This window comes from Oncorhynchus gorbuscha, linkage group LG15 (assembly GCF_021184085.1).
Source record: "Oncorhynchus gorbuscha isolate QuinsamMale2020 ecotype Even-year linkage group LG15, OgorEven_v1.0, whole genome shotgun sequence".
NCBI lineage: Eukaryota > Metazoa > Chordata > Actinopteri > Salmoniformes > Salmonidae > Oncorhynchus > Oncorhynchus gorbuscha.
In genome coordinates this window covers 34,840,424-34,867,462 of record NC_060187.1, presented here as the reverse complement: position 1 = coordinate 34,867,462, position 27,039 = coordinate 34,840,424, and the positions used below count along the sequence as shown (strand labels likewise).

Genomic DNA, 27,039 nt, shown 5'->3' with positions numbered 1-27,039 from the left:
ATTTTCACCTGGATTCACCTGGTCAGTCTATGTCGTGATTCCCTATTGCAATTTGTCATCGCCCGCCTGCCTAAATAACAAGGTTAAGTGAAATGCATAGGCTATTATCCGTAGAAGTCCAGTCAATGTAAGAAGAACTTTGTTACACTCGGTAAAGACACAGAAACATAATTCCCTGAGTAGGATAACTGTCTGGCTGCAACTTTTTATTCAGAATCAATGTGAAAAATACTTAGCCTTATGCTATTGCTGAAATGCGTTTCTCACCATGTCTGACAGAACACGATAGGCCTACACCTGAATAAACATGATCATTGTTTGTGCCCTAAACACACACTAGTCTACATCCTCTAAATTCTAGCATGCCTCTTCACTTGAACTCAGGGAGTACAAAGCAATCCATTGTCACCCAGTTCCATTTCTGTCCCCTCTCCTAAAACCTAGCACACTGAAAATGCTTTATAGAAGAAAACAACATGGCAGAATCTCCACAATGTGGTGAAAGGCTGTGTCTGCTTACACACCTACATAATAATTGAGAAGGCATTAGGGAAAGATGCTATAGGCTGAAATAGAAACAGAAATATATTTTATTTAACAAGGAAAATCTATAGGACTCTCACTGCCTGGATTCGAACCAGGGACTGTCGTTACGCCTTTTGCACTGAGATGCAGTGCTTCAGACCGCTGCGCCACTCAACGAGAACACACGTAATTCCTAATCCCAGCCCATGTGATGAACCAACCGTCTGTTGTTGTGTTTTGGGTGCGAGTAGCCGAAGGGGCTGGATGAACCGAGAAGTGGGCGGAAACAGTCGTGAGATTAAAAAGCCTTGTCGGGATGCACTTCGTTCCATCTTCCACAGACTCACGATCTGGCTTCCCCTCGACCATCGCTGCAGCTTTGATGAAAGCAGTGGGTCAAATAACGGCTTTAACACTGGAGCTGTGAAAAGCGAAAACGGGGTAAATTAAAAGTAGTTTTGTCGATATTTACTTTGGCTTGACGTCCTTTCTACTCGGAGTTTATCGAAAGTAATGCTTTGTCGATGGTTGACAGCGCGTCAGCATAAGTAACTAACAGTTAACTAGCTTTCTGGCTGGCCAAGTCGATTCATTGATTTAACATTTTATTTACATATTTCTTCACGCTTAGCTTGTTTAGTCGGTTGACTCCGTTGGTAATTCATTTCAGGATATTGATGCGATTAACTAACTAGCTAGCTAGTTGATTAGCTAGCTAGTTGATGTTGCTGTGCAGTGTCCTCACGGACAGCATTTGCTTCTACTAGCGCAGTGTGTGTTCAGTAAACGTGTTTTGACAACAGACAACGGGTCTAGCTGCGTTATGTAAATTGGGTGAACTATTTTTAAATAATAGTACAGCTAGCTACTCGTTAAAGTAACGAAATATGTTTCCAATGTTTAACCCCGTGTCTAGCTTGACAGGCCTAATTAGGCTATTGTTGTCAAATATTCCTGATTGTGTAATGTTTATACTATGTATATATGTTGTTTTTTACCACAGTGCTCCCGTCTGGTTGAAAGCGCATCATCTTGACCAGACAGCACAGCGATAATTTGCTGCATTCTCTCTAAAAGAAACGTTTTTGTTTTGGGAGAGTGTAATTTGATACCACAAAAACGCTGCAGTCGCCATCAGTCCCCCATAATCAAAGCAAAATGGTGCAAAATATGATCAGCGAAGTCACTGGATTCCATAGCTCTTTCAAGGTGAATAAGTGTTTCTATTAGATTGCATTGGTTACAAGATGGGAAAAGTGAGATCAGACTCCATCTTGCTATATTTAACTACATGTCTTCACACAGATATGGATAATGACTAATTGAGTTAAAGGGAGACTGTTAAACTGGCTTACTTGGACAATGTTTTTAAATGGCACAACAGCACAGATTGGTTCAGATGTTATTGTGTGTGTGTATATATATATATATATAAATAAAGCCTGGGTACAAGTGGGCAGTGCACAGAATTGTACACTGGATACAGTATCAGCTGTGACATTCTTGGAGCTTGATTCAATATTGTGATGGATGAGACCATGGCCATTGTAGCAAATATGTTGCTAATATTACCATCAATTGTGTGGGTCATTTTGAACAAGGCCTAACTTTTAGTTTAAATTCACCGGTTTGTTCTGCTCATCTAGGGCCAAAATCCCTTTGAGACTGATGAATTCACAGAAAATGGATCCCTCCTTGATTCCGACTTCAATTTTGAGTCGTCGAATAGACATGGTAAGTGCATTCCTTTGTTGTACTGAACCCATAACTCTGAAGTTCTCATCTTACTCCAATAGGTCAATAATGGCATCCTGGGACACAAACTCTGTACTACCATTTCCTATGTTAAGTAGCATGCTGTAATTCTATATTATTCTTACAGATGTTTGTGATTTTGTAGATATTCCCTCCAGCCAACCTATTGACATCCCTGATGCCAAGAAGAGAAATAAGAAGAAAAAGCGCTGCAGGGCAACTGACAGCTTCTCTGGCCGATTTGAGGGTGAGTCATTTTCTTATCTCATGTAAAGGACAGATTCTGTAGCTTATAGTACAAAATAAAGTTTTTGTTTTTACAGTTCTAATTTTTTGTGATTGTGTCCTACTAGATGTCTACAGGCTGCAGGCAGAGGTTCTTGGAGAGGGGGCATATGCAAGAGTGCAGACTTGCATCAACCTCATCACCAATAAAGAGTATGCTGTGAAGGTAAGATGTTTCTCATGTTGCACAGGTTATTTGAGAAGAAACCCCAATATCATTGAGTGCCTAACTGTTATTGTAATGAGTGGTTCGTATAAAATTTGGGAACGTGCCCATTTTTATAGGAAAGGTAATTGAAGGCTTTCCCAGGATATTGCCAACTTCAGAGGGTAGTGTCTGACGTGTGCGTCACTTCTGACATGGGCCTGTGACTGCGATCGTCACACTTTGCTGTTTGGGCCTTGGCTTGCGCTCATAATAGGAATGTTACATTGATCATTAGCCACAAGCTGTGAATTGTGCACATGAAGGTATTGCTCAGGAAATATAGCCCCTTCATTTAATTATGTTTTTTTTATTTAACCTTTATTTAACTAGGCAAGTGAGTGAAGAACAGATTCTTATTTACAATGACAGCCTAGGAACAGTGGGTTAACTGCCTTGTTCAGGGGCAGAATGACAGCTTTTTATCTAGTCAGCTTGGGGATTTGATCTAGCAACCTTTCACTTACTGGCTCAACACTCTTAACTACTAGGCTGCCTGCTGCCCCTCTTTAACCCAGTCTTCTCTTGCATCTACATTTGTGGACTGTACTCTTGTAACCTTTGGGACATTTCAAGACAGACTTTATCACTTTTGTTCTGTTTAACAGATGTATGAGGCTGCTGTAGTTTAATGGGCACTGGGTACCTAGCTACTGCTATCACAGAAACTCTCCCTTACTGTGTTTTTCTGGCTCTTCTATCCAATAAGAACCAGCCAAAGGCTACTTCTACCCCCTCTCATTTGTCAGGTGTGTGTGCTAGCAGCAGTGCCAAAACTTAAAATCAAATTTTATTAGTCACATACATGTGTGTAGCAGATGTTATTGCGGGTGTAGCGAAATGCTTGTAGGACTAGAAGAGAGGCAGGCCTCTGTCTTCGCCATTTCCCGCATAAACCCGGTAAGGGTTATGACCTGGCGCGGTCACTTTATCATTGTTTTGTTCCTCTAGCAGCACTGTCTCCCCCCCCCCCTACAAAATGGGGTGTGGTTTGAAAAACAGTTGTTGGATTCCTGTGACTCATTCTCCCTCCTTTTGCCTTGAGGTAAATGTTGTGAAATTCAATTTGATATGTTTTCCATTTTTGCAGAAGTGTTGTAAGATTTGGTTTGTTCCACATTTTGTATGGATTCTTTGGATGCCTTAAGACAAACCATTACTTTTGCATCCAGTACATTAATTATCTTTGTTCCCCTCAAATCTTTCTAGTAATAGTTGTTCACTTAAGAGGGGTTCTAGGGGGTGGAGTGTGGGAGAACCCATGTCTGAAGGTCAGTTGGGGCTTGGCGGGGTCTCAGACTGCCCACACCAGATGTCCTCGTCAACTACCCCTCCCCCTCCCGACGTCTGGGCAGGGGGGCGGGGACTCTAGTGTTGCAACACTAGAACAAAAGCCAGAGCTGCAGGAAAACAAACTGAAGGGGCTGGTCTTCTATCTGCTTGCTTTCTTTCTGCCTGGCTAGCTTCATTCTGGGGCCCAGCATACTGAGTGCTCCTGGCCTGCCTAGGAATTCACATGCCTGGGTTTATTTACAGACCTGCAGTATGACTCAATGAGGCCATCCTGAAACCAGGCTGCAGGGATGTATAGCCCCTGCTGGGTGACTGTCTGACAATAAAAACCCCACAGCCCTCCATAGAGATAAGAGGCTCACCCTCATGCATTGGCTATTCATTTAGCTATCTATCAATTCTCCCACTATCAATTAATACTAGTGTCTGCTACTTGGCGACTATTCATTGGAAGTTGTGTTCAGGAGAAAGCTTTGGGTCCATACAGGCCTCTAATCCTAGAAACATTGTGCTCTGGCCCGGTGGGTTTCAATGACAGCTCTAATCCAGCTAACAGGAAGAGTCACGTACACCCTCAGACAATGAGAAGAGGGGGCAGCTGGAACATTTAGGCATTTGCTTTTAGTGTCAGCAGTCTCTTTTGGCTATGCAACAAGCTGACTGCCAGGCAGCAGCCCACAACAGTACTGCAGCTAAATTTAGTCTCCACTCTGTTGATGCAATTGGGAACTGGCTGCCTGTGATGGCTGGGATGAACCCTTTGCCCCTTTTTGCAATATAGGTTACACACTTATACTATATTTAGAGGTGTGGTGCTGTGATTCTTAACCTATTGGCTGTCTGGGTGGGTAGGCACTAGGCAACCTCGGAATTAGGTTAACCCTTCATCCAAGCTGTGCCTAAAGTGGTTAGGGGGAAGTGGTGCTAAGGGCACAGTATGATACATACATGGTGGTTGGAAGCCTATCCCCTAACCCAGACTCCTCCACTCCAGATCATTGAGAAGAGACCAGGTCACAGCCGCAGTCGCGTCTTCAGGGAGGTGGAGATGCTGTACCAGTGCCAGGGTCACAGGTAAGATTACTGCCTATATGCCACCCACACGGCTGACTTCTGACCCTTTTTTGTTGTTGTAGAAAGCAGTGTCCCTTACTTCAACAGATGCTCTTGTACTATATGAGTAATGCTCTGAGACACCAAGTTTTTCCAGTTATTCAATATAAATATTTCCAGACTGATATTTTTTTTGTAGTAATGGTTATAATCGCTTGACCACATAATGACCGTGTCCTGTTTCCTTCACTGCAGAAACATCCTGGAGCTGGTGGAGTTCTTTGAGGAGGAAGACAAGTTTTACTTGGTGTTTGAAATGCTAAGAGGAGGTGAGTGCTTCCAACCAGGCTTAAATGCTCTGAACCCTCACCACCAGTCTCAGGGGCTAATGTAATGCTTTAGTAAAATACACCATTTCCTCTTGCATGCGCCTCATTGAATTGGTCGGTGTAGCTTAATACAGACACTTTTTAAACAAGACCATGTAAGGGAGCAGAGTAATAAGTCTTGCTGACCCGCAGGTTCGGTCCTGGCTCACATCCACAGGAGACAACACTTTAGCGAGCAGGAAGCCTGCGTTGTGGTGCAGGACATCGCCAGCGCTCTGGATTTCCTGCATAACAAAGGTAAGCGTCCTCCAGCAGGGTCGAGCCACAGCCCAGGGCTTGCCTGCTGGGTCAAGGGGGAGGATTTGAGTTTCACATTGGTACTGGGAAGGACCTGGAGATGGGCTGGCGTGTCTCACGAGGGCTTTGCACTGCAACTATCTGATCTGGTTTCAGCAGATGGTTGGAAGGCTCGGCCCACTGTACTCCTGGGTATAATAAATGGTCTTAAGGTCTCGCGTGTCGCTTCCATACCTGGGCTGTTGGGTGAAAGGTCAGCCATAGGCCCCCTGTGATCCCTAGCAGTGGCCCATACTGGTCATTTGACACATGCCAACGTACAACCCACCTGTTCTGTTTAATTCACCATACCTTAGAATGACTTTTTTTTTTTTTTTTTAAAGGAATGGCACATAGAGATCTGAAGCCGGAAAACATCTTGTGTGAGCACGTGGACAAGGTACGTTTCCATTGCTGGGTGTCTGATATCTTTAGTCACTGGCACAAGGGCACGCTAATCTGAAGTTAAGTATGATTGCCAGTAAGTCGCCTTCCTAAAGCGCTATCATACCCAATGAAAGGCATAAACAACAATCAACACCCTGAACTTTGGTCACTAATCTCTTGAGCGGCATCATTTTGTAACATCTAAAACGTGTCTTTCTCCCTTCCTCTGTAGATCTCTCCTGTGAAGATCTGTGACTTTGACCTGGGCAGTGGGATCAAGCTGAACAGCGACAGCTCACCCATCTCCACCCCAGAGCTGCTTACTCCGGTCAGTCTACTACACTGTTGTGCCAGTCCAGTTCACCTTGATTCATTTTGATTGCATGTGTAAATAGTCTTGTGGAAATGGTATGGGAGGGAAACAGACATTTTATGGGAGGCAGTAGGTATCTGCATCGTTCCCTTTCAAGACGATTCGATGCGTATCTAAATACAAGGGCTCCAAAACGGTACATTTTAGTTTGAAACGATTCGGTGCATTTTGGTTTGACTAGAGAACGATTGGATGCGATTTACTGACATTTGTTGCATAAACGTATTCATTTTCTGTGCTAAATTCTGCTGTTGGAGCTCATGAGCTGGTCCTGTTTGTGCTGACTTGTGTGGGTGTACATTATGTATATCTATGGTGTATATGCTGAAGGCATCTGAGCTATAAGGGAGACTAGGCATCTACTACCACACTATCAAATGGGGGGTCGCCGCAATGTAGCCTATGCTTTTGTCCCCTGCACCCTGGTTCTGAAATTATAATCTCTCTAACTTGTCATTTTTGCAGATTAAGTGTTTGCGCTAGTAATGTATCGATATTTAGCTATGCCATAGCCAATGAATATACACTACTGTTCAAAATATTTTTTGTAGCTTGAAACTGCAGATGTATTTTATTTTAAATGTACGCCTATGTAGATATTCCAGAGGCCCATTATCGGCAAACGTACAATGGCATGTTGTTAGCTAATCCGGGTTTATCATTTTAAAAGGCTAATTGATCATTAGAATTATGTTTGCACAGCTGAAAACTGTCCTGGTTTAAAGAAATAAAACTAATGTTTTAGACTAGTTGAGTATCTGGAGCATCAGCATTTGTGGGTTTGATTACAGGCTCAATGGCCAGAAACAAAGACCTTTCTTCTGAAACTCGTCAGTCTATTCTTGTTCTGAGAAATGAAGACTATTCCATGTGAGAAATTGCCAAGAAACTGAAGATATAGTACAACGCTGTGCACTACTCCCTTCACAGAACAGTGCAAACTGGCCCTAACCAGAATAGAAAGAGGAGTGGGAGGCCTGGTGCACAACTGAGCAAGAGGGCAAGTACATTAGTGTCTAGTTTGAGAAACAGACACCTTACAAGTCCTCAACTGGCAGCTTCATTAAATAGTACCTGCAAAACACCAGTCTCAACGTCAACAGTGAAGAGGTGACTTTGGGATGCTGGCCTTCTAGGCATAGTTGCAAAGAAAAAAGCCATATCTCACAGGCCAATAAAAATAAACGATTGATGGGCAAAAGAACACACTGGACAGAGAAAGATTGAAATAAGTGTTATAGAAAGACAAATGTAAGTTTGAGGTGTTCGGATCATGAGGAACATTTTTGAGATGCTGGAGGAGTGCTTGACACCACCTGTCAAGCATGGTGAAGGCAATGTAATGGTCTGGGGATGCTTTGGTGGTAAAGTGGGAGATTTGTACAGTGTGAAAGGGATCTTGAAGAAGGAAGTCTCACTCCATTTTGCAACGCCATACCCTGTGGACGGCACTTAATTGGAGCCAATTTCCTCCTACTACAGGACAATGACCCAAAGCATAGCTCCAAACTATGCAAGAACTATTTAGGGAAGAAGCAGTCAGCTGGTATTCTGTCTATAATGGAGTGGCCAGCACAGTCACCAGATCTCAACCCTATTGAGCTGTTGTGGGAGCAGCTTGACCGTAAGGTACATAAGAAGTGCCAATCCAACTTGTGGGAGGTGTTTCAGGAAGCATGGGGTGAAATCTCTTCAGATTAGCTCAGCAAATTGACAACTAGAATGCCAAAGGGCTGCAATTGCTGCAAATGGAGGAATTGTTTGTTGTTGACAAAAACAAAGTTTGAAGGACAATTATTTTAATTAAATAATTATTTATAACCTTATCTTGACTTTTCTATTCATTTCACAACTCATTTCATGTGTGTTTTCATGGAAAACAAGGACCTTTCTAAGTGATCCCAAACTTTTGAACGGTGGTGTGTAGCTCATCTTTTGGATTTCACCCCATCTCAAAATGGAATGGTTTTCACTGGTTCAAAGTGTGTCGCTCTTCCTTTCTCCGCCAGCGTTGGCCATGCAGTGCACCTCGCAAAAGTCATTCCTTGTTATACAATGAAAATGTGATCATTTCATATCTAGAAATTACCATATACACTGATTGCTTAAAGCAAAACTATTGCTGATGGGGGAACCTGAACAATCTATTGTAAGCCCCCTTCAGCAGGTATAGCCAGATGCGTGATTTCTGGCGGTTAACTCCGTGGTCAGCGTGCAAATCTGGGCACTGTGACTAGACTTGATATTCCCTAGGGTTGTTCGGCATAAAGTGACTTGTAGCTCATTGCAGTTACATGCTTAGTTCAACACTGAAGGAGAGGACGTGTCAGTTGTCACTAAATATTAGGTATTTTCGGGAGGTAGAAAAAATGTCATTTGAATGAAAAAGCAAATCGTAGCGTTTTGAATTTATTTTGTTTTTTTTGACTGGTGCATGTTACATTAGGATCGGTTTGGGGTTCGGACCGATGCAGTCATATCTTACACATTTGGACCGGGGACCGGTGCGCGTTGGCAATGTGATTTATAGGACGTCGCACAAAGCCCCAGTGAGGTTAAGCGGTCACATGCCCTGCCGCTGGCTGTTTCCCTGAGGCAGGTAGATGATATGCAGGGTGTTTTTACGGTGCCGCTCCCCAGTGGTGTCACCTGGGGATGGACTCTCAGGCTGTGTGTGCACCCCCCCCTATCTGGCAGCTCCTAGGCTTAGATATCTGGATTGCTCCTGTCAGCTCCATTCGAATTCCCAAAAGTCTAATGTCCACATCCTTCTACTTATCAGTGGAAATGGTGAGGCACATGGGGTTATGATGGTTTAACCCCACGTTTCGTCAAATAACTATTTTTGAACCCGGAATGGTAGTTTTTGGAATGATTCAAATGTAAAGGGAACCCATCATTATTTGCCCCTCCTCCCATAGCTGTCAGAGGAAGGGAGATGGGTGTGAGCAGGTGAAGCTGATAGCCTGTCCAGGCTAGCAAGAGGGGGAATGTGGAGAAATGTAGGGGTGGTGGATTTTTCATTGGAACCTGACCTAGCTTTAGCAGCCTGTTGGTGGGCCAACTCTGCCCTGGCCTCTTGGTAGAATAGTTGTGGGGCCAGGGGTCTCACGGGTTTAGTCTGGTGGGGTGTGTCACACTTGCACATTTGGCCCACGTTGGAGACTGAATAGGTACTGAGTGGTCTCCCCCTCTATGATGTTGGCTCTCTGCTCTCTCCCTCACCTTGCCTGCATCCCCCTCTGGTTTCAACCAGAGCCTGGTCTTTATCTAAGCGATTTCCCTGGGTCAGGTCACTTTTTTGAATTAAGGTATTTTGTCATTCCTGTGGAAAGAACTAGATGTAATATCCTTGTAGGATTAAGGCTACAGGGAACAGATTGCACATTTGCACAGACAGCGAGGCTAAACTATGGTATGTGGAAGTGGCTGAATGAACTTTATTTTCCTTGGAACGGTAATTGGAACAAAACAATGTCTCCCTTCACTGAGCCTCTGCTGCATTTCTCTGGTATTGAGCTGTAACATGCAGAAACAGAAATAACATCGCCACCCACCCTCCGGTCTCTTCTCACTGTAGTTGCCACCCACTTTCTCTCACCACATTTGTGCAAGCCTGCATTTCTCTTTGTATTCATGAAACAAAAGCCCCATGTCTGAAGCTTGTTCTATAGAAATTTAGTCTTGCCCTTGTACCTAGCAACTGTGCTTTGATTGGCTGAGCCAGGGGGAGTGGAGGGGGGGGGGTGACGTGTGTGTGTGCCCGGAGCTGCCCATACGCTTGCCCTTGTTTTTCTTTCGCCTCATCACCGGGGCAATCTTATCTGATTTTAATTTCTCTTCCTCCACCCTCACCCCCCTTTACCTGCATGTCTGTACTTAGGCCATGTTATTCTCCAATATATAGTTTCAGAAATCTGTAAATACTTTCATGTGCTTGAGTAAATTTGAATTTGATAAAAGGCACACTAAGACAATTTGTTTACTGTACTTGTAGAGATTGAAAGTCTCCAGGTAGCAAGGGGGGTGAACTTTAGGGTATAGCTGGTCTCTTTTCTGAGAATCATGTTTGTGGTTTCCTGAGAACTTAGTGGTGAAAACAGATCGGCATGGGGCTGTGTAGCCGTACGAAAACTCACAGGCCTGTGCTGCACCTTGAGGGGAATTCACACAAGTTGTCAGAGGTTTGTCAGGCACTCTGGTGCAGCTGAGGTGCTGATGAAAGACCAACTCCTCTTTCTGTAAGCTGTCCTCAAACAGCTGTGTTGTCACATGACCATGGGCTGACTGGTCACATGGTTAGGAAAGCCCCAGGTTGAGTTCACCAACTAATCTACAGGCGTCGGCTGATTAACCACTATCTGTGTCACAGCAGGATGATTTGAGACTGATGCAAGTCTTCAGCAGTATTGACTGATGCAAGTCTTCAGCAGTATTGCACTAGCATGGTTATGTTTAGCTACTCTAGAAAGTCAAATCTGCTGTTGTACAGGTATCAGTTCAGCTGAGCTCTCATTTTACCCCCTTCAGCTGCCCCACACCCTTATCAGTGCCTTGAGCAGTCAGTCTAGCCATCCTATCTCTGGCTGCTGGGTTTAGCCATGTTTTTGAAGGGAGCTCTGAAACATGAGTACTCTTTGATCATAATCCCATTATTCCTCTAAAGCACCTTGGTGGACAGAAAAAAAATATATATATATATATTCCATGATGCTGTTGTGTTTCAGCTGGCAGTGTGGCAGTTTCTCCTGGTTTTTCCATGAGGGTTGGATTTGACCTGAATCTGGTAGTGTTGTTAAGGAAGGCAACTAGCTGTGTAGGGGTTGGGGCTCGCTGTGTGCAAACAGACCACGCCAGCCTCTCCTCGGATAGAAGAATGCTATTTTTGAGTAAATGTACACGCCAGTGTCAGCTTTACCCCCCCCCCCCAACGGAAACAGCTGTTCAGAGCCATTGTGTTGCAGCAGGCTCACATTGTTTGGGTTTTATGAATGTTTGGTTTACCAGAGGTTATCTTGGTATCTCCTTCAACCAGAGCACCATTCATGATAAAGCTAGCTAGCCAATCAGGAGTGTTGAAAGGGTGTCCTTGATACCTCTCCTGACCTGAGCTCTGGGTTTAGTCTGGTCAATCTAACCCTACAGATTGAGGAATCATCATGTTTGTTGATTATTGTATCCAATTGTCTCATCGCTTCAACAGCCTCTGGAGAGGTGAAGGTCGAGACATGCATCCTCCGAAACATGACCCGCCAAGCTGCACTGCTTAACACACTGCCTGCTTCACATCGAAGTCGGATGTATTATTTGCCATGAGGTTGTTTTAGTTTCTCTGAAAGTAAACAGAAGCTCATTAAATCTGAGCAGGGCACTGAGGGCAGCCAACTCCTAAGGAGTGGCTTTGTTCTCCTGTCCTGCTGAACTAGCGACCCACTCATTCCTTCATCCCTGCTCAAAGTATTAAAACACCATTGGGTGTTTGTTTGATGGAGTTATGCAACTGTGCTAGGCTTTCTTAGACTGACCCACCGACAATCCTCTTTTCCTAGCTCCGTGTTTGGCCTAGTTTCACATCCCACAGTCACGCTGAGCCTGTAGCCTGACCAGTCGGTCCACTGTGGGCCCACTCATCCCTGCCCTCACCTCTCAGACCACTGCACATAATGTTCTTCATGCCTCGTTGCATTTTCTGTAGAGATGTTTTGGCGCAGGGGGACTTAAAGAAATCCATCAGTGTGGATAATCCTCCCCCACCCCCTTGAGCCCATCTGTACTGCTTTAGTTTAGCCCAGAGCTGCTGTCTACTATGTGACTCTCATACAGCCTTATTCTTCTGTGCAGAGGCACATGAGGAATCAGCAGAATAGAGCAGGCAGAAAAAAAATTTTCGGGGACATTGGGCAGCATAGACTTGTTTTTCATTTTCACTGTTGTACTCCCATATTACATTCAGCTGTCTTATAATAGCTGCAGCAGTAGCCTCAGGTGGGAGTTGTTGACTGTTCCCAGCCCAGAGCTAACTAACACTGCAATCTGTCTGTTTCCTGCAGTGTGGCTCAGCAGAGTACATGGCCCCTGAGGTCGTGGAGGCCTTCAGTGAGGAGGCCACCAACTATGACAAGCGCTGTGACCTGTGGAGCCTGGGGGTCATCCTTTACATCCTGCTGAGCGGCTACCCGCCCTTTGTGGGCCGCTGCGGCAGTGACTGTGGCTGGGATATGGGAGAACCGTGCCACACATGCCAGGTAAGGAAGGAAGCAAAGACCACCTCCGGCTGCATCAGATTCTCGCTCTAGCTTTCTCTCCCTTTATCATGTGTGCTCCTGAAACTGTATTCTGTTTTTTTTAGTAGGACGTATAGTAGTCCTAGATGCATGTATACATTTTGTGAAATTCAAGCTGTATGTTCTTTACTATGTGATGGTCAAGAAAGCTCTTATTTCTTCTCCAGAACACATTGTTTGAGAGTATCCAGGAAGGGAAGTATGAGTTTCCTGAGAAAGACTGGGCTCACATCTCCTCAAGTGCCAAAGACCTGATCTCCAAACTGCTTGTTCGGGACGCCAAGAACCGCCTGAGTGCCGGCCAGGTCCTGCAGCACCCATGGGTGCAGGGGGTAAGTCTCGAGCGCTCTCCTTCCCACTCCTTGACACACATTTCAGTGGGTAGAATGGGTGGTTTGTTGTCTATAATGGGTCCCTCTGCTTTATTTTAATTTTATTAGGGCTTCTCTGACACTCTGCCAACATCTATCCTACATCAAAGGTAAGTTCATATTTTCAGAGTTCCTGAGGGATAGGGGGTATGTTTAGTGTAGTGTATCCTGATCAGCTCAACTATTGAAAATGCAGTGTCACCTTCTGCATTGTTAATGTCTATATTTGGTGTCATCCTATCAGAAACAGTGCCAAGGACTTGACGTTCTTTGCTGGCAAGGCGGTGGCCATGAACCGACAATTGGCTGAGCAGGCTGTGATGGAGGAGCAGCAGCAGCTTGACGAGTCTCCCATGGTCATCACAGCCAGCTCCGCCTCCATGCGCCTCTCCCCTCCATCCAACTCAAAGCTGGCCAAGCGCAGGCAGAGGGGCAGCCTCTTGAAGACTGGGCCCGTCTCTGCCTCCGAGCTCAGTCAGCTCCTCACCCCCCTCGTCATCACGTCATCATGTGCCTAAACAACCACCTTTGCCCCCCCAACCCCAACTCAAATCTCTGGATGACTGCTCAGCCTGGCCTCTACCTGACCGCAGCTCTTCAGCCACACTGACTGCAGGCATGTCCCCATCTTTAACAGGAGACCACCATGCCTGCTGTCTGTTTCCGAACTGCCTTCTGCCCCACAGCAGCACTTATAAAGCACATCAGCCAGGGCATGCATACGCATGCACATCCAGCCTGCTGGGACTGGGAGGTCGACGGGATGGGAGGGCTCTTCAAGCTCTGTTTTTATTTCGTTAAGTCTAAGGCAGAACGTTTGAACCAAGCTCCGACACCAAAGGACTACCTGTTGTGCTGCTTTCACGTTATAACTAGATCAACTGTGACTTAAGTTTACCTGGAATGTTCTCTTTGCCTGTATGTATGTGTATGCATGAATGCCCCATCAGCAGATGCATACATGCTTATGCAATAGCCAAGATGATGTGGAGGGATTCAGTGTAGAGTTCAGAATGCTGGAAGCGGATGCTGTTAGGTCCTGGTGTAGTCCATTGTTTGGCTGGGACTTTCAAAGCTTTCAGATTATTTTGATTTATCTTAATGGATAAATTCCTCTTCAACTGAGCCTCCTCTCTAGAAGGTTTTAAGCCCACAGTACAAAACGTTGTGGCTGTGCACTTGAGCCTCTAGTACCAGAGAATGTGTATCTATAACCAGCCCTTACGCTGCAATGTCTACCAATTCAGTTTCATAGATGAAATGAACTATGCCAAACTAGCACTGGCCATGCATCATTCAACATTCATTCCTCCTGCATTTCTACAACGCAATATGGGTTGAATTCCATTTGTTTCGCCTGCCTCTGCAAGAGAGACTTTATGCACCAACCCAAAGTTGTTGGTGCATGTAACTAATTTGATACCAGACAGGTATACCACAAGGCAGGACAAATAAATTAGCCAGCTAACTTGGATTAAAAATCAGAAATAACTTGCTTTCTTGTTCATTTAAGAAAGCTAAACGTAATGTTTTTTTGGGTTTAGTCACTAACCATGTTTCCATCCTAACTTTATATGAATTTAAAAAAAATAATAATGGCTTGTCTATCACAGCAGGCCTGATGGAAACGCCAAATTTGTTGGTGAACTTTAACAAATGCTTAAACAAAATATGATAGACAAGGTGAGATTTGTCAGTACAATTAATTATGAGAGGAGATGGCGAAGCAATTGTCCAAATATTGATATAACATATTGTAGTAAACTTGGAGTCATGCGATATATGTTGTGGTCGGCCCACTACGACTCATCACAGAATGTAGTTTATTAGGCTACAGATGACAAGTTATGATTAACCTCACAAGGTGGAGAAAGATCATGCAGTGACTTGATTGTTCCTTTCCAATAATATTGAAGGTCTTATTCTGGAAACATGATGGTGCTTGGCTGCTTTTTGACACATCTTGCTATTTTGTCCATAATCTCATGTAGGCCATCCTACCAGCACTCTATCTGCAAGCTGTTGACTAGAGCACATGTATCAATACCAGTGGGCATATTTGCAATACAACACCATTTTTATTTTGACAAAACCATCAGAGTAGCAAATGCGATGGAAACTTGTATTTGGTACATGGGAATTTAACCGCGTTATTTTTATGGGCACTACGTCATCACATACAGCATTTTTATCCTCAACAGGTCAACTTGATGGAAACCCATCTCTGGGAAAATGTGTGTATTTGTTTTTATGCAAAGTTTCAGACTATTTACATAAATCTGTTGCCAATTGGATGGAAACCTAGCTAATTAGACTTCCCATTTCAAGGTTCTCTTTCAAAAAGAAAAGTAATTTTTGAACATTTTAGGCACGTCAGCTGGCTAACTCCTTGATCCAGCTTAGTTGTATACCCCGCTGACATTTCAAAGGGGTTTTCCTGATGCTACCCTCGCTTAAAAATGGCAAATTTGGTTCCCCATGCCAAGTTGTGTACTAAGTTGTCATCAGATCATTTAGATGTTCACATCTAATACATCGTCAGTAATTTGACTGCTGGTTAGTATGAAGTAATTTTATGCCATGGCTGTCATAACCTGTCAAGCATAGCAGGGGTAGAAAAGCACATTTTGGCTGCTGTGACTTAGCTATTGTTCTGAGATCAGGTTTCAAATCCAAATGCAATCAGGCTTTTCCGTTAAAGAGGGTAACCTGATACTGTCCTTTTATGTGACACACCCTCTCAGAATGATTCTAAACTGCATCATAACTTTGCATAAAACATGGTGAAGGAGACTATTGGGGGGAGAAAAAAATATATACAAAATGGAAAAGCATTCCGAAGAAAATAACTATTCTGAGGCCATGTAGCTGTAAGTCATCAGTTCTTTAAAAAAAGTTTACTTTGTTTAACTCCATGTCAATGTTTAAATGTGCCACTGATATTTTAGTTTTATGTCAACCTGCATGTGGTGTTCAGGTGGAATACTGGATATTTTTTTTTGTAAAGATTTTTTTTTAAGTGTTGATGGGATTTTTATTTTTTATTAAACATTTATTTGTATCTGGAGCAAAATAATGAAGGCTTTTACTGTTTTGTATGTTGAAAGTGTTGGTAACTATCTGTTTGGAAAGAAGTTAGGCTCTTTCTGAAATTTGAACAATTTATTTTATGGTGATGGTCTCAAGACACTGTAGCCATTTGCCAAAGAGGGTGAAAGTCATGAAAAACCAGTTTTTAATATTTTTATTTAATTTTTTTACCTGAGGTTTCTCACAGGTTTATGACACGAGCATGCATTCTCAAGGAGTAAAACTACTAAACCTATGAATGTCCATGTGGTGTTGCCAGCACCGCAGTGTGGTACTCTGAGGGGGGCATTATTGACGTCATATGGCCCATTATGCTGATAATAGGACACTGATTGTAATCTTTTAAAGAAACCTTCTACCAATGCATCTTTGTGGGGTTTTATGTCTTATAGTAAGACTTACTTGAATTTGTGTATGCAGCTGTTGTCTTTGTTTGTAAAACTACCATGCTATCAAGAATCTGAACAAAAGCATTAAGCTAAGTAAGGGGGTCTTTAGGGTTTTGAAAATGCATATTCAAATCAGTTTCTACTTTAAAACAAAGTATTAAATATGTTTCTCTCTGTTAGGGTTGGGATTCTCAGAAATGCAGAAAGACTTTGGTAGTACTCTATCTAAGGTATGAGTTACCTTCGTCATAATAATTTCTACTTTTACCCAATGCAGTAGTTTAGGACTGCCTTTTTATTTGGAGAGAATGAATACAAGCTATCCCTAGCCTCTTATTTTTAGCTTTTTGTAATACCTTTTTTTTATAAAGTCAACTGAACAGTCATAATCCACTTCCCCACAATTTGAATGTAGCCCACCGGCAATGCATTTTAACGTTGAAATTAAATAAACATTTTTATAAATAGTTTAGTTTGAGGTAACATGTAGATTTGTTTTTCTACCATGTGGTTATATCTTCAAGCCTTGAGGCTTCTCTTGCGTGTTGTTGATACTTGTTTTTAACTTCTCCCAGCCCAAAAATATTGATGGAAAAATGTTGGAAAGTACATATTACATCTGAGACAAACATTGATTTTAAATAAGCACTTTACTGTACCATGTGACTGATTTTGAAGTTCACGTAAAGCAACATTTGACTGGAGAATTTTGTGTTTTTCTAAAGATTCAATAAAAATGCTTTGAACCACTTATTTTGCTTTTATTCTGTTAATACTTTAATGCCTAGAGAAAATGCACACCCCTAGAGTTTTTCAAAATGTTTTACTTCCTGAATTTCAAAATGTATTAAATAAGAGTGAATTCACTGGCCTACACACAATACCCCATAATGTCCAAGTGGAATTATGATTTTAATTTAAAATGAAAAGTTAGTCTTGAGTCAAGTGTTCAACTCCTTTGTTATGGCAAGCTTAAATAAGTTCAAGAGAAAATGTGCAATAGTGTTTAACATGATTTTTCAATGACTACCTTGTCTCTGTACCCCACACATTAGTTTGGTTGTGTATGTGGACACCTCGTTGAACATCTCATTCTGAAATCATGGGCATTAATAAGGAGTCGGTCCCGCCTCTTTGCTATAATGGCCTCTAGTCTTCTTTGAAGGTTTCCCACTAGATGCGGGGACTTAATTCCATTCAGCCATAAGAGTATTACTGAGATCGAGCAGTCAGCGTTTCAATTCATCCCAAAGGTGTTTGATGGGATTGAAATCGGCTCTACAGGCCAGTCAAGTTCTTCCACATCTATCTTGACGAACCATATCTGTATGGACCTCGCTTTCTGCACGGGGGCATTGTCATGCTGAAACAGGTAAGGGCCTTAAACTGTTGCCACAATGTTTGAAGCACAGAATCGTCTAGAATGTCATTGTATGCTGTAGCGTTAAGATTTCCCTTAACTGGAACTAAGGGGCCTAGCCTGACCCATGAAAACCAGCCCCTCGACCATTATTCATCCTCCACCAAACTTTACAGTTGGCACTATTCATTCTGGCAAGGAGCATTCTGCTGGCATCCGCCAAACCCAGATTTGTCTGTCGGACTGCCAGATGGTGAAGCGTGAGTCATCACTCCAGAGAATGTTATTCCAGAGTCCAATGGCGGCAAGCTTTACGTCACTCCTGCCGACGCTTGGCATTGCTCATGGTGATCTTCGGCTTGTGTGCGGCTGCTCAGCTATGGAAACCCATTTCATGAACCTCCCGACGAACAGCTCTTGTGCTGACAACGTGTTGCAACTAAGGACAGAAGATTTTTATGCGCCTCAGCACTTTAGTGGTCCCGTTCTGTGAGCTTGTGTGGCCTACAACTTTGTGGCTGAGCTGTTGTTGCTTCTAGATGTGTCCACTTCACAGTAGCAGCACTTACAGTTCACTGGGGCAGCTCAAGCAGGACAGAAACTTGAACTGACTTGTTGGAATGGTAGCATCCTATGATGGTGCCATGTTGAAAGTTACTGAGCTCTTTAGTAAGGCCATTCTACTGCCAATGTTTGTCTATGGAGATTGCATGGCCGTGTGCTCGATTTTATACCCCTGTCAGCAATGTGTGTCTGAAATAGCCGAATCCACTCATTTCAAGGGCTATCCACATACTTTCATATACAGTTGAAGTCGGAAGTTTACACACTTAGGTTGGAGTCATTCAAACTTGTCTTTCAACCAATCCACAAATTTCTTATTAACCAACTATAGTTTTCGCAAGTCAGTTGGGACATCTACTTTGTGCAAGACTTGTTGTTTACAGACAGATTATTTCACTTATAACTCACTGTATCACAATTCCAGTGGGTCAGAAGTTTACATACACTAAGTTGACTGTGCCTTTAGGTGCAATCTTACTGGCAGCGATATCCTTGCCTGTGAAGCCCTTTTTGTGCAAAGCAATGATGACGGCACGTGTTTCCTTGCAGGAAACCATGGTTGACAGAGGAAGAACAATGATTCCATGCACCACCCTCCTTTTGAAGCTTCCAGTCTGTTATTCGAACTCAATCAGCATGACAGAGTGATCTCCAGCCTTGTCCTCTTCAACACACACCTGTGTTAACGAGAGAATCATGAACATGATGTCAGCTGGTCCTGGATTCAGTCTGAATCTGGTCCTGGATTCAGTCCATTTACATGGCAAAGAGGGACTTTGCAAGTAATTTGCAAGTAATTATTATTTTGTTTGATCGTAGCTAGCTACATAGCTAGCTACATAGCCGTCTGTGTATCAAAGATAATTGTGTAGTCTAGAGCGATTTTCTAGGTTAGCTAGCCAGCTATTGTCGTTCTTTTAACGCAACGTAACGTAATCAACACTGCTAGCTAGCCAGCTAGCCCCTGAATAGCAGCACTGTAGAAACTACTACACTCAACGGAACGACTTGATTAGTGTAGTGTCAACAACGCAGCCACTGTCAGCTAGCCTACAAAGTCAACAACGCAGCCACTGCCAGCTAGCCTACTTCAGCAGTACTGTATCATTTTTAATAATTTTAGTCAATAAGATTCTTGCTACGTAAGCTTAACTTTCTGAACATTCGAGACGTGTAGTCCACTTGTCATTCCAATCTCCTTGCATTAGCGTAGCCTCTTCTGTAGCCTGTCAACTATGTGTCTGTCTATCCCTGTTCTCTCCTCTCTGCACAGACCATACAAACGCTCCACACCACGTGGCCGCTGCCACCCTAATCTGGTGGTCCCAGCGCGCACGACCCACGTGGAGTTCCAGGTCTCCGGTAGCCTCTGGAACTGCCGATCTGCAGCCAACAAGGCAGAGTTCATCTCAGCCTATGCCTCCCTCCAGTCCCTCGACTTCTTGGCACTGACAGAAACATGGATCACCACAGATAACACTGCTACTCCTACTGCTCTCTCTTCGTCCGCCCACGTGTTCTCGCACACCCCGAGAGCTTCTGGTCAGCGGGGTGGTGGCATAGGGATCCTTCTCTCTCCCATGTGGTCATTCTCTCTTTCTCCCCTTACCCATCTGTCTATCGCCTCCTTTGAATTTCATGCTGTCACAGTTACCAGCCCTTTCAAGCTTAACATCCTTATCATTTATCGCCCTCCAGGTCCCCTCGGAGAGTTCATCAATGAGCTTGATGCCTTGATAAGCTCCTTTCCTGAGGACGGCTCACCTCTCACAGTTCTGGGCGACTTTAACCTCCCCACGTCTACCTTTGACTCATTCCTCTCTGCCTCCTTCTTTCCACTCCTCTCCTCTTTTGACCTCACCCTCTCACCTTCCCCCTACTCACAAGGCAGGCAATACGCTCGACCTCATCTTTACTAGATGCTGTTCTTCCACTAACCTCATTGCAACTCCCCTCCAAGTCTCCGACCACTACCTTGTATCCTTTTCCCTCTCGCTCTCATCCAACACTTCCCACACTGCCCCTACTCGGATGGTATCGCGCCGTCCCAACCTTCGCTCTCTCTCCCCGCTACTCTCTCCTCTTCCATCCTATCATCTCTTCCCTCTGCTCAAACCTTCTCCAACCTATCTCCTGATTCTGCCTCCTCAACCCTCCTCTCCTCCCTTTCTGCATCCTTTGACTCTCTATGTCCCCTATCTTCCAGGCCGGCTCGGTCCTCCCTCCCGCTCCGTGGCTTGACGACTCAATGCGAGCTCACAGAACAGGGCTCCGGAAGGCCGAGCGGAAATGGAGGAAAACTCGCCTCCCTGCGGACCTGGCATCCTTTCACTCCCTCCTCTCTACATTTTCCTCCTCTGTCTCTGCTGCTAAAGCCACTTTCTACCACTCTAAATTCCAAGCATCTGCCTCTAACCCTAGGAAGCTCTTTGCCACATTCTCCTCCCTCCTGAATCCTCCTCCCCCTCCCCCCTCCCTCTCTGCAGATGACTTCGTCAACCATTTTGAAAAGAAGATCGACGACATCCGATCCTCGTTTGCTAAGTCAAACAACACCGCTGGTTCTGCTCACACTGCCCTACCCTGTGCTCTGACCTCTTTCTCCCCTCTCTCTCCAGATGAAATCTCGCGTCTTGTGACGGCCGGCCGCCCAACAACCTGCCCGCTCGACCCTATCCCCTCCTCTCTTCTCCAGACCATTTCCGGAGACCTTCTCCCTTACCTCACCTCGCTCATCAACTTATCCCTGACCGCTGGCTACGTCCCTTCCGTCTTCAAGAGAGCGAGAGTTGCACCCCTTCTGAAAAAACCTACACTCGATCCCTCCGATGTCAACAACTACAGACCAGTATCCCTTCTTTCTTTTCTCTCCAAAACTCTTGAACGTGCCGTCCTTGGTCAGCTCTCCCGCTATCTCTCTCAGAATGACCTTCTTGATCCAAATCAGTCAGGTTTCAAGACTAGTCATTCAACTGAGACTGCTCTTCTCTGTATCACGGAGGCGCTCCGCACCGCTAAAGCTAACTCTCTCTCCTCTGCTCTCATCCTTCTAGACCTATCGGCTGCCTTCGATACTGTGAACCATCAGATCCTCCTCTCCACCCTCTCCGAGTTGGGCATCTCCGGCGCGGCCCACGCTTGGATTGCGTCCTACCTGACAGGTCGCTCCTACCAGGTGGCGTGGCGAGAATCTGTCTCCTCACCACGCGCTCTCACCACTGGTGTCCCCCAGGGCTCTGTTCTAGGCCCTCTCCTATTCTCGCTATACACCAAGTCACTTGGCTCTGTCATAACCTCACATGGTCTCTCCTATCATTGCTATGCAGACGACACACAATTAATCTTCTCCTTTCCCCCTTCTGATGACCAGGTGGCGAATCGCATCTCTGCATGTCTGGCTGACATATCAGTGTGGATGACGGATCACCACCTCAAGCTGAACTTCGGCAAGACGGAGCTGCTCTTCCTCCCGGGGAAGGACTGCCCGTTCCATGATCTCGCCATCACGGTTGACAACTCCATTGTGTCCTCCTCCCAGAGCGCTAAGAACCTTGGCGTGATCCTGGACAACAAACTGTCGTTCTCAACTAACATCAAGGCGGTGGCCCGTTCCTGTAGGTTCATGCTCTACATCATCCGCAGAGTACGACCCTGCCTCACACAGGAAGCGGCGCAGGTCCTAATCCAGGCACTTGTCATCTCCCGTCTGGATTACTGCAACTCGCTGTTGGCTGGGCTCCTGCCTGTGCCATTAAACCCCTACAACTCATCCAGAACGCCGCAGCCCGTCTAGTGTTCAACCTTCCCAAGTTCTCTCACGTCACCCCGCTCCTCCGCTCTCTCCACTGGCTTCCAGTTGAAGCTCGCATCCGCTACAAGACCATGGTGCTTGCCTACGGAGCTGTGAGGGGAACGGCACCTCAGTACCTCCAGGCTCTGATCAGGCCCTACACCCAAATAAGGGCACTGCGTTCATCCACCTCTGGCCTGCTCGCCTCCCTACCACTGAGGAAGTACAGTTCCCGCTCAGCTCAGTCAAAACTGTTCGCTGCTCTGGCTCCCCAATGGTGGAACAAACTCCCTCACGACGCCAGGACAGCGGAGTCAATCACCACCTTCCGGAGACACCTGAAACCCCACCTCTTTAAGGAACACCTAGGATAGGATAAAGTAATCCTTCTCACCCCCCTCCCCCCTTAAAATATTTAGATGCACTATTGTAAAGTGGTTGTTCCACTGGATGTCATAAGGTGAATGCACCAATTTGTAAGTCGCTCTGGATAAGAGCGTCTGCTAAATGACTTAAATGTAATGTAATGTAAATGCAATTAATCTGATCACGCTTCATAACATTCTGGAGTATATGCAAATTGCCACAAAGACCAAGGAGGTATCCAATGCCTCCCAACAAAGGGCACCTATGGCTGCGCCCTTGAAATTATTTAAATTGACTGATTTCTTCATACGAACTGTAACTCAGTAAAATCTTTGAAATTGTTGCATGATGCATTTATATTTTTGTTCAGTGTATTTACACTTTGGATGGTGTGTCAATACACCCAATCACTACAAAAATAAAAGCGTCCTTCCTAACTCAGTTGCTGAAGAGGAAGAAACCGCTCAGGGATTTCACCATGAGGCAAATTACAGAGTTTAATGACTGTGATAGGAAAAAACTGAGGATGTGTCAACAACATTGTAGTTACTCTACAGAATATTTTTTTTCCAAAACATGCATCCTGTTTGCAACAAGGCACTAAAGTAATACTGCAAAAAATGTGGCCAAGCAATTCCCTTTTTGTCCTGAATACAATGTGTTATGCTTTGGGCAAAAACAAAACATTACAACACACAACACTGAGTATCACTCTCCATATTTTCAAGCATAGTGGTGGCTGTATCATGTTATGGGTATGCTTGTTAAGGACTGGGGACATTTTCAGGATAAGAAATAAATGAAATGGAGCTAAGTACAGGCAAAATCCTAGAGGAAAACCTTGTTCAGTCTCCTTTCCAACAGACACTGGGAGTTGGATTCACCTTTCAGCAGGACAGTAACCTAAAACACAAGGCCAAATCTACCTTGGAGTTGCTTACCAAGATGACAGTGAATGTTCCTGACTGGCCAAGTTACAGTTTTTACTTAAATCTACTTGAAGATTTATGACAGGAGCTGAAAATGGTTGTCTAGCAATGATCAACAACCAATTTTACAGAGCTTGACATTTTTTGAAAATAATTTTTAAAATCCAGGTGTAGAAAGCACTTAGAGATTTACCCAGAAAGACTCACAGCTGTAATTACACAGCTGTAGGTGCATCTACAAAGTATTGACTCAGGGGGGTGAATACGGAATACTTATGTAAATGAGACATTTCTGTATTTCCTTTTCAATAGATTTTCAAACATTTCTAAAAACATGTTTTCACGTTGTCATTATGGAGTATTGTGTTTTGATGAAAAAAACTAGGTATTTAATCAATTTTGAATTCAGGCTGTAACACAACAAAATGTGTAATAAGTCAAGGGGTTTGAATACTTTCTGAAGGCACTGTAGATGCCTTGGGGCCAATTCAAGGAAGTAACTGCTGAACCATCTGCTGAACCATCTGCATGTTGTCACTTGTTAACTGGCACAATCACCATAGTTTTACTCTGCCAGTTTATCTCTTGACCAAGGCTGAAGTCATTTGACCACCCCCGGCCAGCATTCTACTGTAAATTGCTCTTGAACAGATACAAGGCCGATACCTGAGTATCGGCTTGTTTGACCTTGGCTTGGGGGGTGGTTAGTAAATATTAGTTATCAACCTAGTCACACGTAATGGTTTTGTCCCTAGTCAGAGGTGTTAAGGATTCATGACTGTCTATTCACATTAAGAAACTGATGCAGCTTGCTATAAGAGCTGCCACTTAATGTTTCCCCAGGAGATCTGGCAGTGTTGCTTACCATTCCAGGGGCTGTGACACTGAATGCCTGCAAATACTCAGTGAGCACACACAAGTCATATGCTCTGAATCTGATACTGTACTTTCCAATTACTCAACATCATACAAAAAAGGAATGTCCACCTAGGTCTCTATCATATATCTTGTATTATGTAACAGACACACTGCTAACCCATTGCCCAATGGGTTACTTGTTGCGCAAATAGGGCTAGAGGAAATGAGACATTAGCAATGCTAGTTTGCTTGGGGCTGAGCTATACTCCCCTACATATTTATATGGACAGTGAAGCTAAAACGTTTCATTTGGTTCTATAGTCCAGCTTTTTGGATTTGAGATCAAATATTTTACAGAGAGGACAGTACAGAATGTCACCTTTTATTTGAGGATATTTTCATACATTGGCCTATCTGTTTTACCTTTAGCAATAAAAGCATATCTAGTCCCCCCATTTGAAGGTGTCATAAGTATTTGGACAAATTCACTTATAGTGTATTCATTTTAGTCACAAGTTTCGTATTTGGTCCCATATTCCTAGCCCGCAATGACTGCACCAAGCTTGTGACTCTACAAACTTGTTGGATGCTTTTGCATTGTGTTTTATTTGGAAAATTAGGCCTTTTATAAACGCATTTCATGCAATTCTATATAATTTTACATGACTGGAGACTTTAGCAGAATATTTTGTAATACCGCACAAATGATTGAAATGTCAGGCTACTTTGACACTGACAAACTGAAAATGTGAGATCATTAAAAATGACCTAGTCTTGAATCAATCAATAGCCTAGTCCTAAATGTGTGGAGGAGAAACACATATTGTACAATATGAGGGGAAAATGATAGTCCTAAAAAAGCTTTTCAGTTGCACAGACTAACCCAATGATGCGCAGCTCACTCACCAGCGATGGCCGATACACTCGTGCCAAAATCCTATTTCTCTCCTTTTATACTGAACAAAAATATAAACTTAACATGTGACAATTTTAATGATTTTACTGAATTACATGACACTGATGTCCAAATACATTTGTAGGAGAGTTTATATATTACATTATATATTTGGGGCATCAGGTTGCCTAGTGGTTAGAGCGTTGGGCTAGTCACCGAAAGGTTGCAAGATCAAATCCCTGAGCTGAGAAGGTAAAGATCTGTTGTTCTTCCCCTGAACAAGGCAGTTAGCCCACTGTTCCTAGGCCGTGATTGAAAATAAGAATGTGTTCCTAACTGACTTGCCTAGTTAAATAAAGGTAAAGCAAAAACATTTGTTTTTTCTGGTTTAGTACATTTAGATCAGTGCTCAAATCCTAAGAGAATGTGTCCCCCTAGTGTTTACTTTCCGAAACTACTCCAGCTCACCTAAAAACATTGCACAGAATTAAGGGATTAATGCAAAATAATAATATCTGTATTTATTTGACGTTGGTCAAAATAAATGATTCTTTCTTCAGAAAGAGGACTCATGTTGAGGAAAATACATTTTTCTTCCTTCGGGACTCCTGTTGAGGGAAAATAAGAAATGATTACTAAAGGGCAAATATCTTTGAATGATAACATTGCATTGTATCAGCCATAGAGTACATTCTTTATGTTGGTACTCACAGTGATAAAAAAGATGTTCCAAACCTGCAGGGTCTGCTCGTTGACACTGATGGCTGCTCTGACAGACAGGTAGTCTGTGTCTGTGGAGATGGGGATGCATTGTCTCTTCCCTCCCCTTCTGTGCTCCTTGCTATCAACTCTCTGTGCACGTTGGATCCTTTGTGTAGTGAATATTTATTTAGATTGGATCCACATTGCAAACACGTTGTGAGTACTGGATACTCGGAATGGAAACACTTCTTAGAAAAAGGCCCAAAAGCGACTTTGGGAAATCCTCTTTCTTGAATCTCAGCAGCACTGGATTCTGATAGGCTATGGGAGTTGTTCTGGTTGTTCTGTTGTTTTTTACTCATTTCTTTGAGGTCGTTAGTTTTGGATGTAGCTGATGTCTGAGGCTCTTTGGGCTCCACAGGGATATCCTTAAACGTAGAGGCCGCTCGGGGGTGTTGGACTTTGGCTCCAGGGTGACTTCTCTTGTACAGGTCTTTGGCCACACTCTCAGGAACCTCAAATGCCTTCAGAGAGTCCATTATCCGTTTTGGGTAACCCCAGTTTTTGTGAGCCTTCTTTTTCCTCACATTGCCCTCTAAAGCCTCTTTCTGTTCGTCAGTCAAAAATGGCAAGTCACTTGTCATCACCTCTATGTCATACTTGGGCTTTGGGGAAACTCTGCTATGGTCTATATTTGGTGCCTTGGGAATTAGGGCTTCAATAGACTTTGTCACCACATGAGGCAGACCCCAGAGGTGTTGGATTTTCTTGCGTTTGATGTGGAACTCTAGCTTGTCTCTCATTTCTTTGCTGATGAAAAGTGTCTTAGAGCAATTCAATTCCAACTCTACCTCTGATGATGTCACTTCCTTAGGCTGAGAAGTTTCTTCGGGTGTGATC

General features: G+C 43.9%; 1 protein-coding gene across 2 annotated transcripts; it reads left to right on the top strand.

Annotated features, from left to right (window-relative positions):
• The first annotated feature begins 809 nt into the window (after positions 1-809).
• On the top strand, positions 810-17,424 carry mknk2b (MAPK interacting serine/threonine kinase 2b). Of its 2 annotated transcripts, none has more exons than XM_046300930.1 (14): positions 810-966; positions 1,529-1,734; positions 2,172-2,259; positions 2,426-2,527; positions 2,634-2,731; positions 5,058-5,137; positions 5,372-5,445; positions 5,638-5,742; positions 6,126-6,181; positions 6,401-6,496; positions 12,592-12,786; positions 12,993-13,157; positions 13,266-13,306; positions 13,441-17,424. In XM_046300930.1, the coding sequence occupies exons 2-14, from the start codon at positions 1,684-1,686 to the stop codon at positions 13,712-13,714; spliced, it is 1,425 nt and encodes a 474-aa protein (XP_046156886.1). In that variant the 5' UTR covers positions 810-966; positions 1,529-1,683; the 3' UTR covers positions 13,715-17,424. The 2 variants fall into 2 exon arrangements, with proteins under 2 accessions (XP_046156886.1, XP_046156885.1); XM_046300929.1 differs by having other exon boundaries at positions 2,408-2,527.
• The last annotated feature ends 9,615 nt before the right edge of the window (positions 17,425-27,039 follow it).

Bases quoted from the DNA above. Each gene is read 5' to 3' on its own strand.
- mknk2b (XM_046300929.1), top strand. From the start codon at position 1,684: ATGGTGCAAAATATGATCAGCGAAGTCACTGGATTCCATAGCTCTTTC. The intron at 6,182-6,400 runs GTACGTTTCCAT...CTTCCTCTGTAG, and splicing joins TGTGTGAGCACGTGGACAAG to ATCTCTCCTGTGAAGATCTG. The intron at 6,497-12,591 runs GTCAGTCTACTA...TGTTTCCTGCAG, and splicing joins CCCCAGAGCTGCTTACTCCG to TGTGGCTCAGCAGAGTACAT.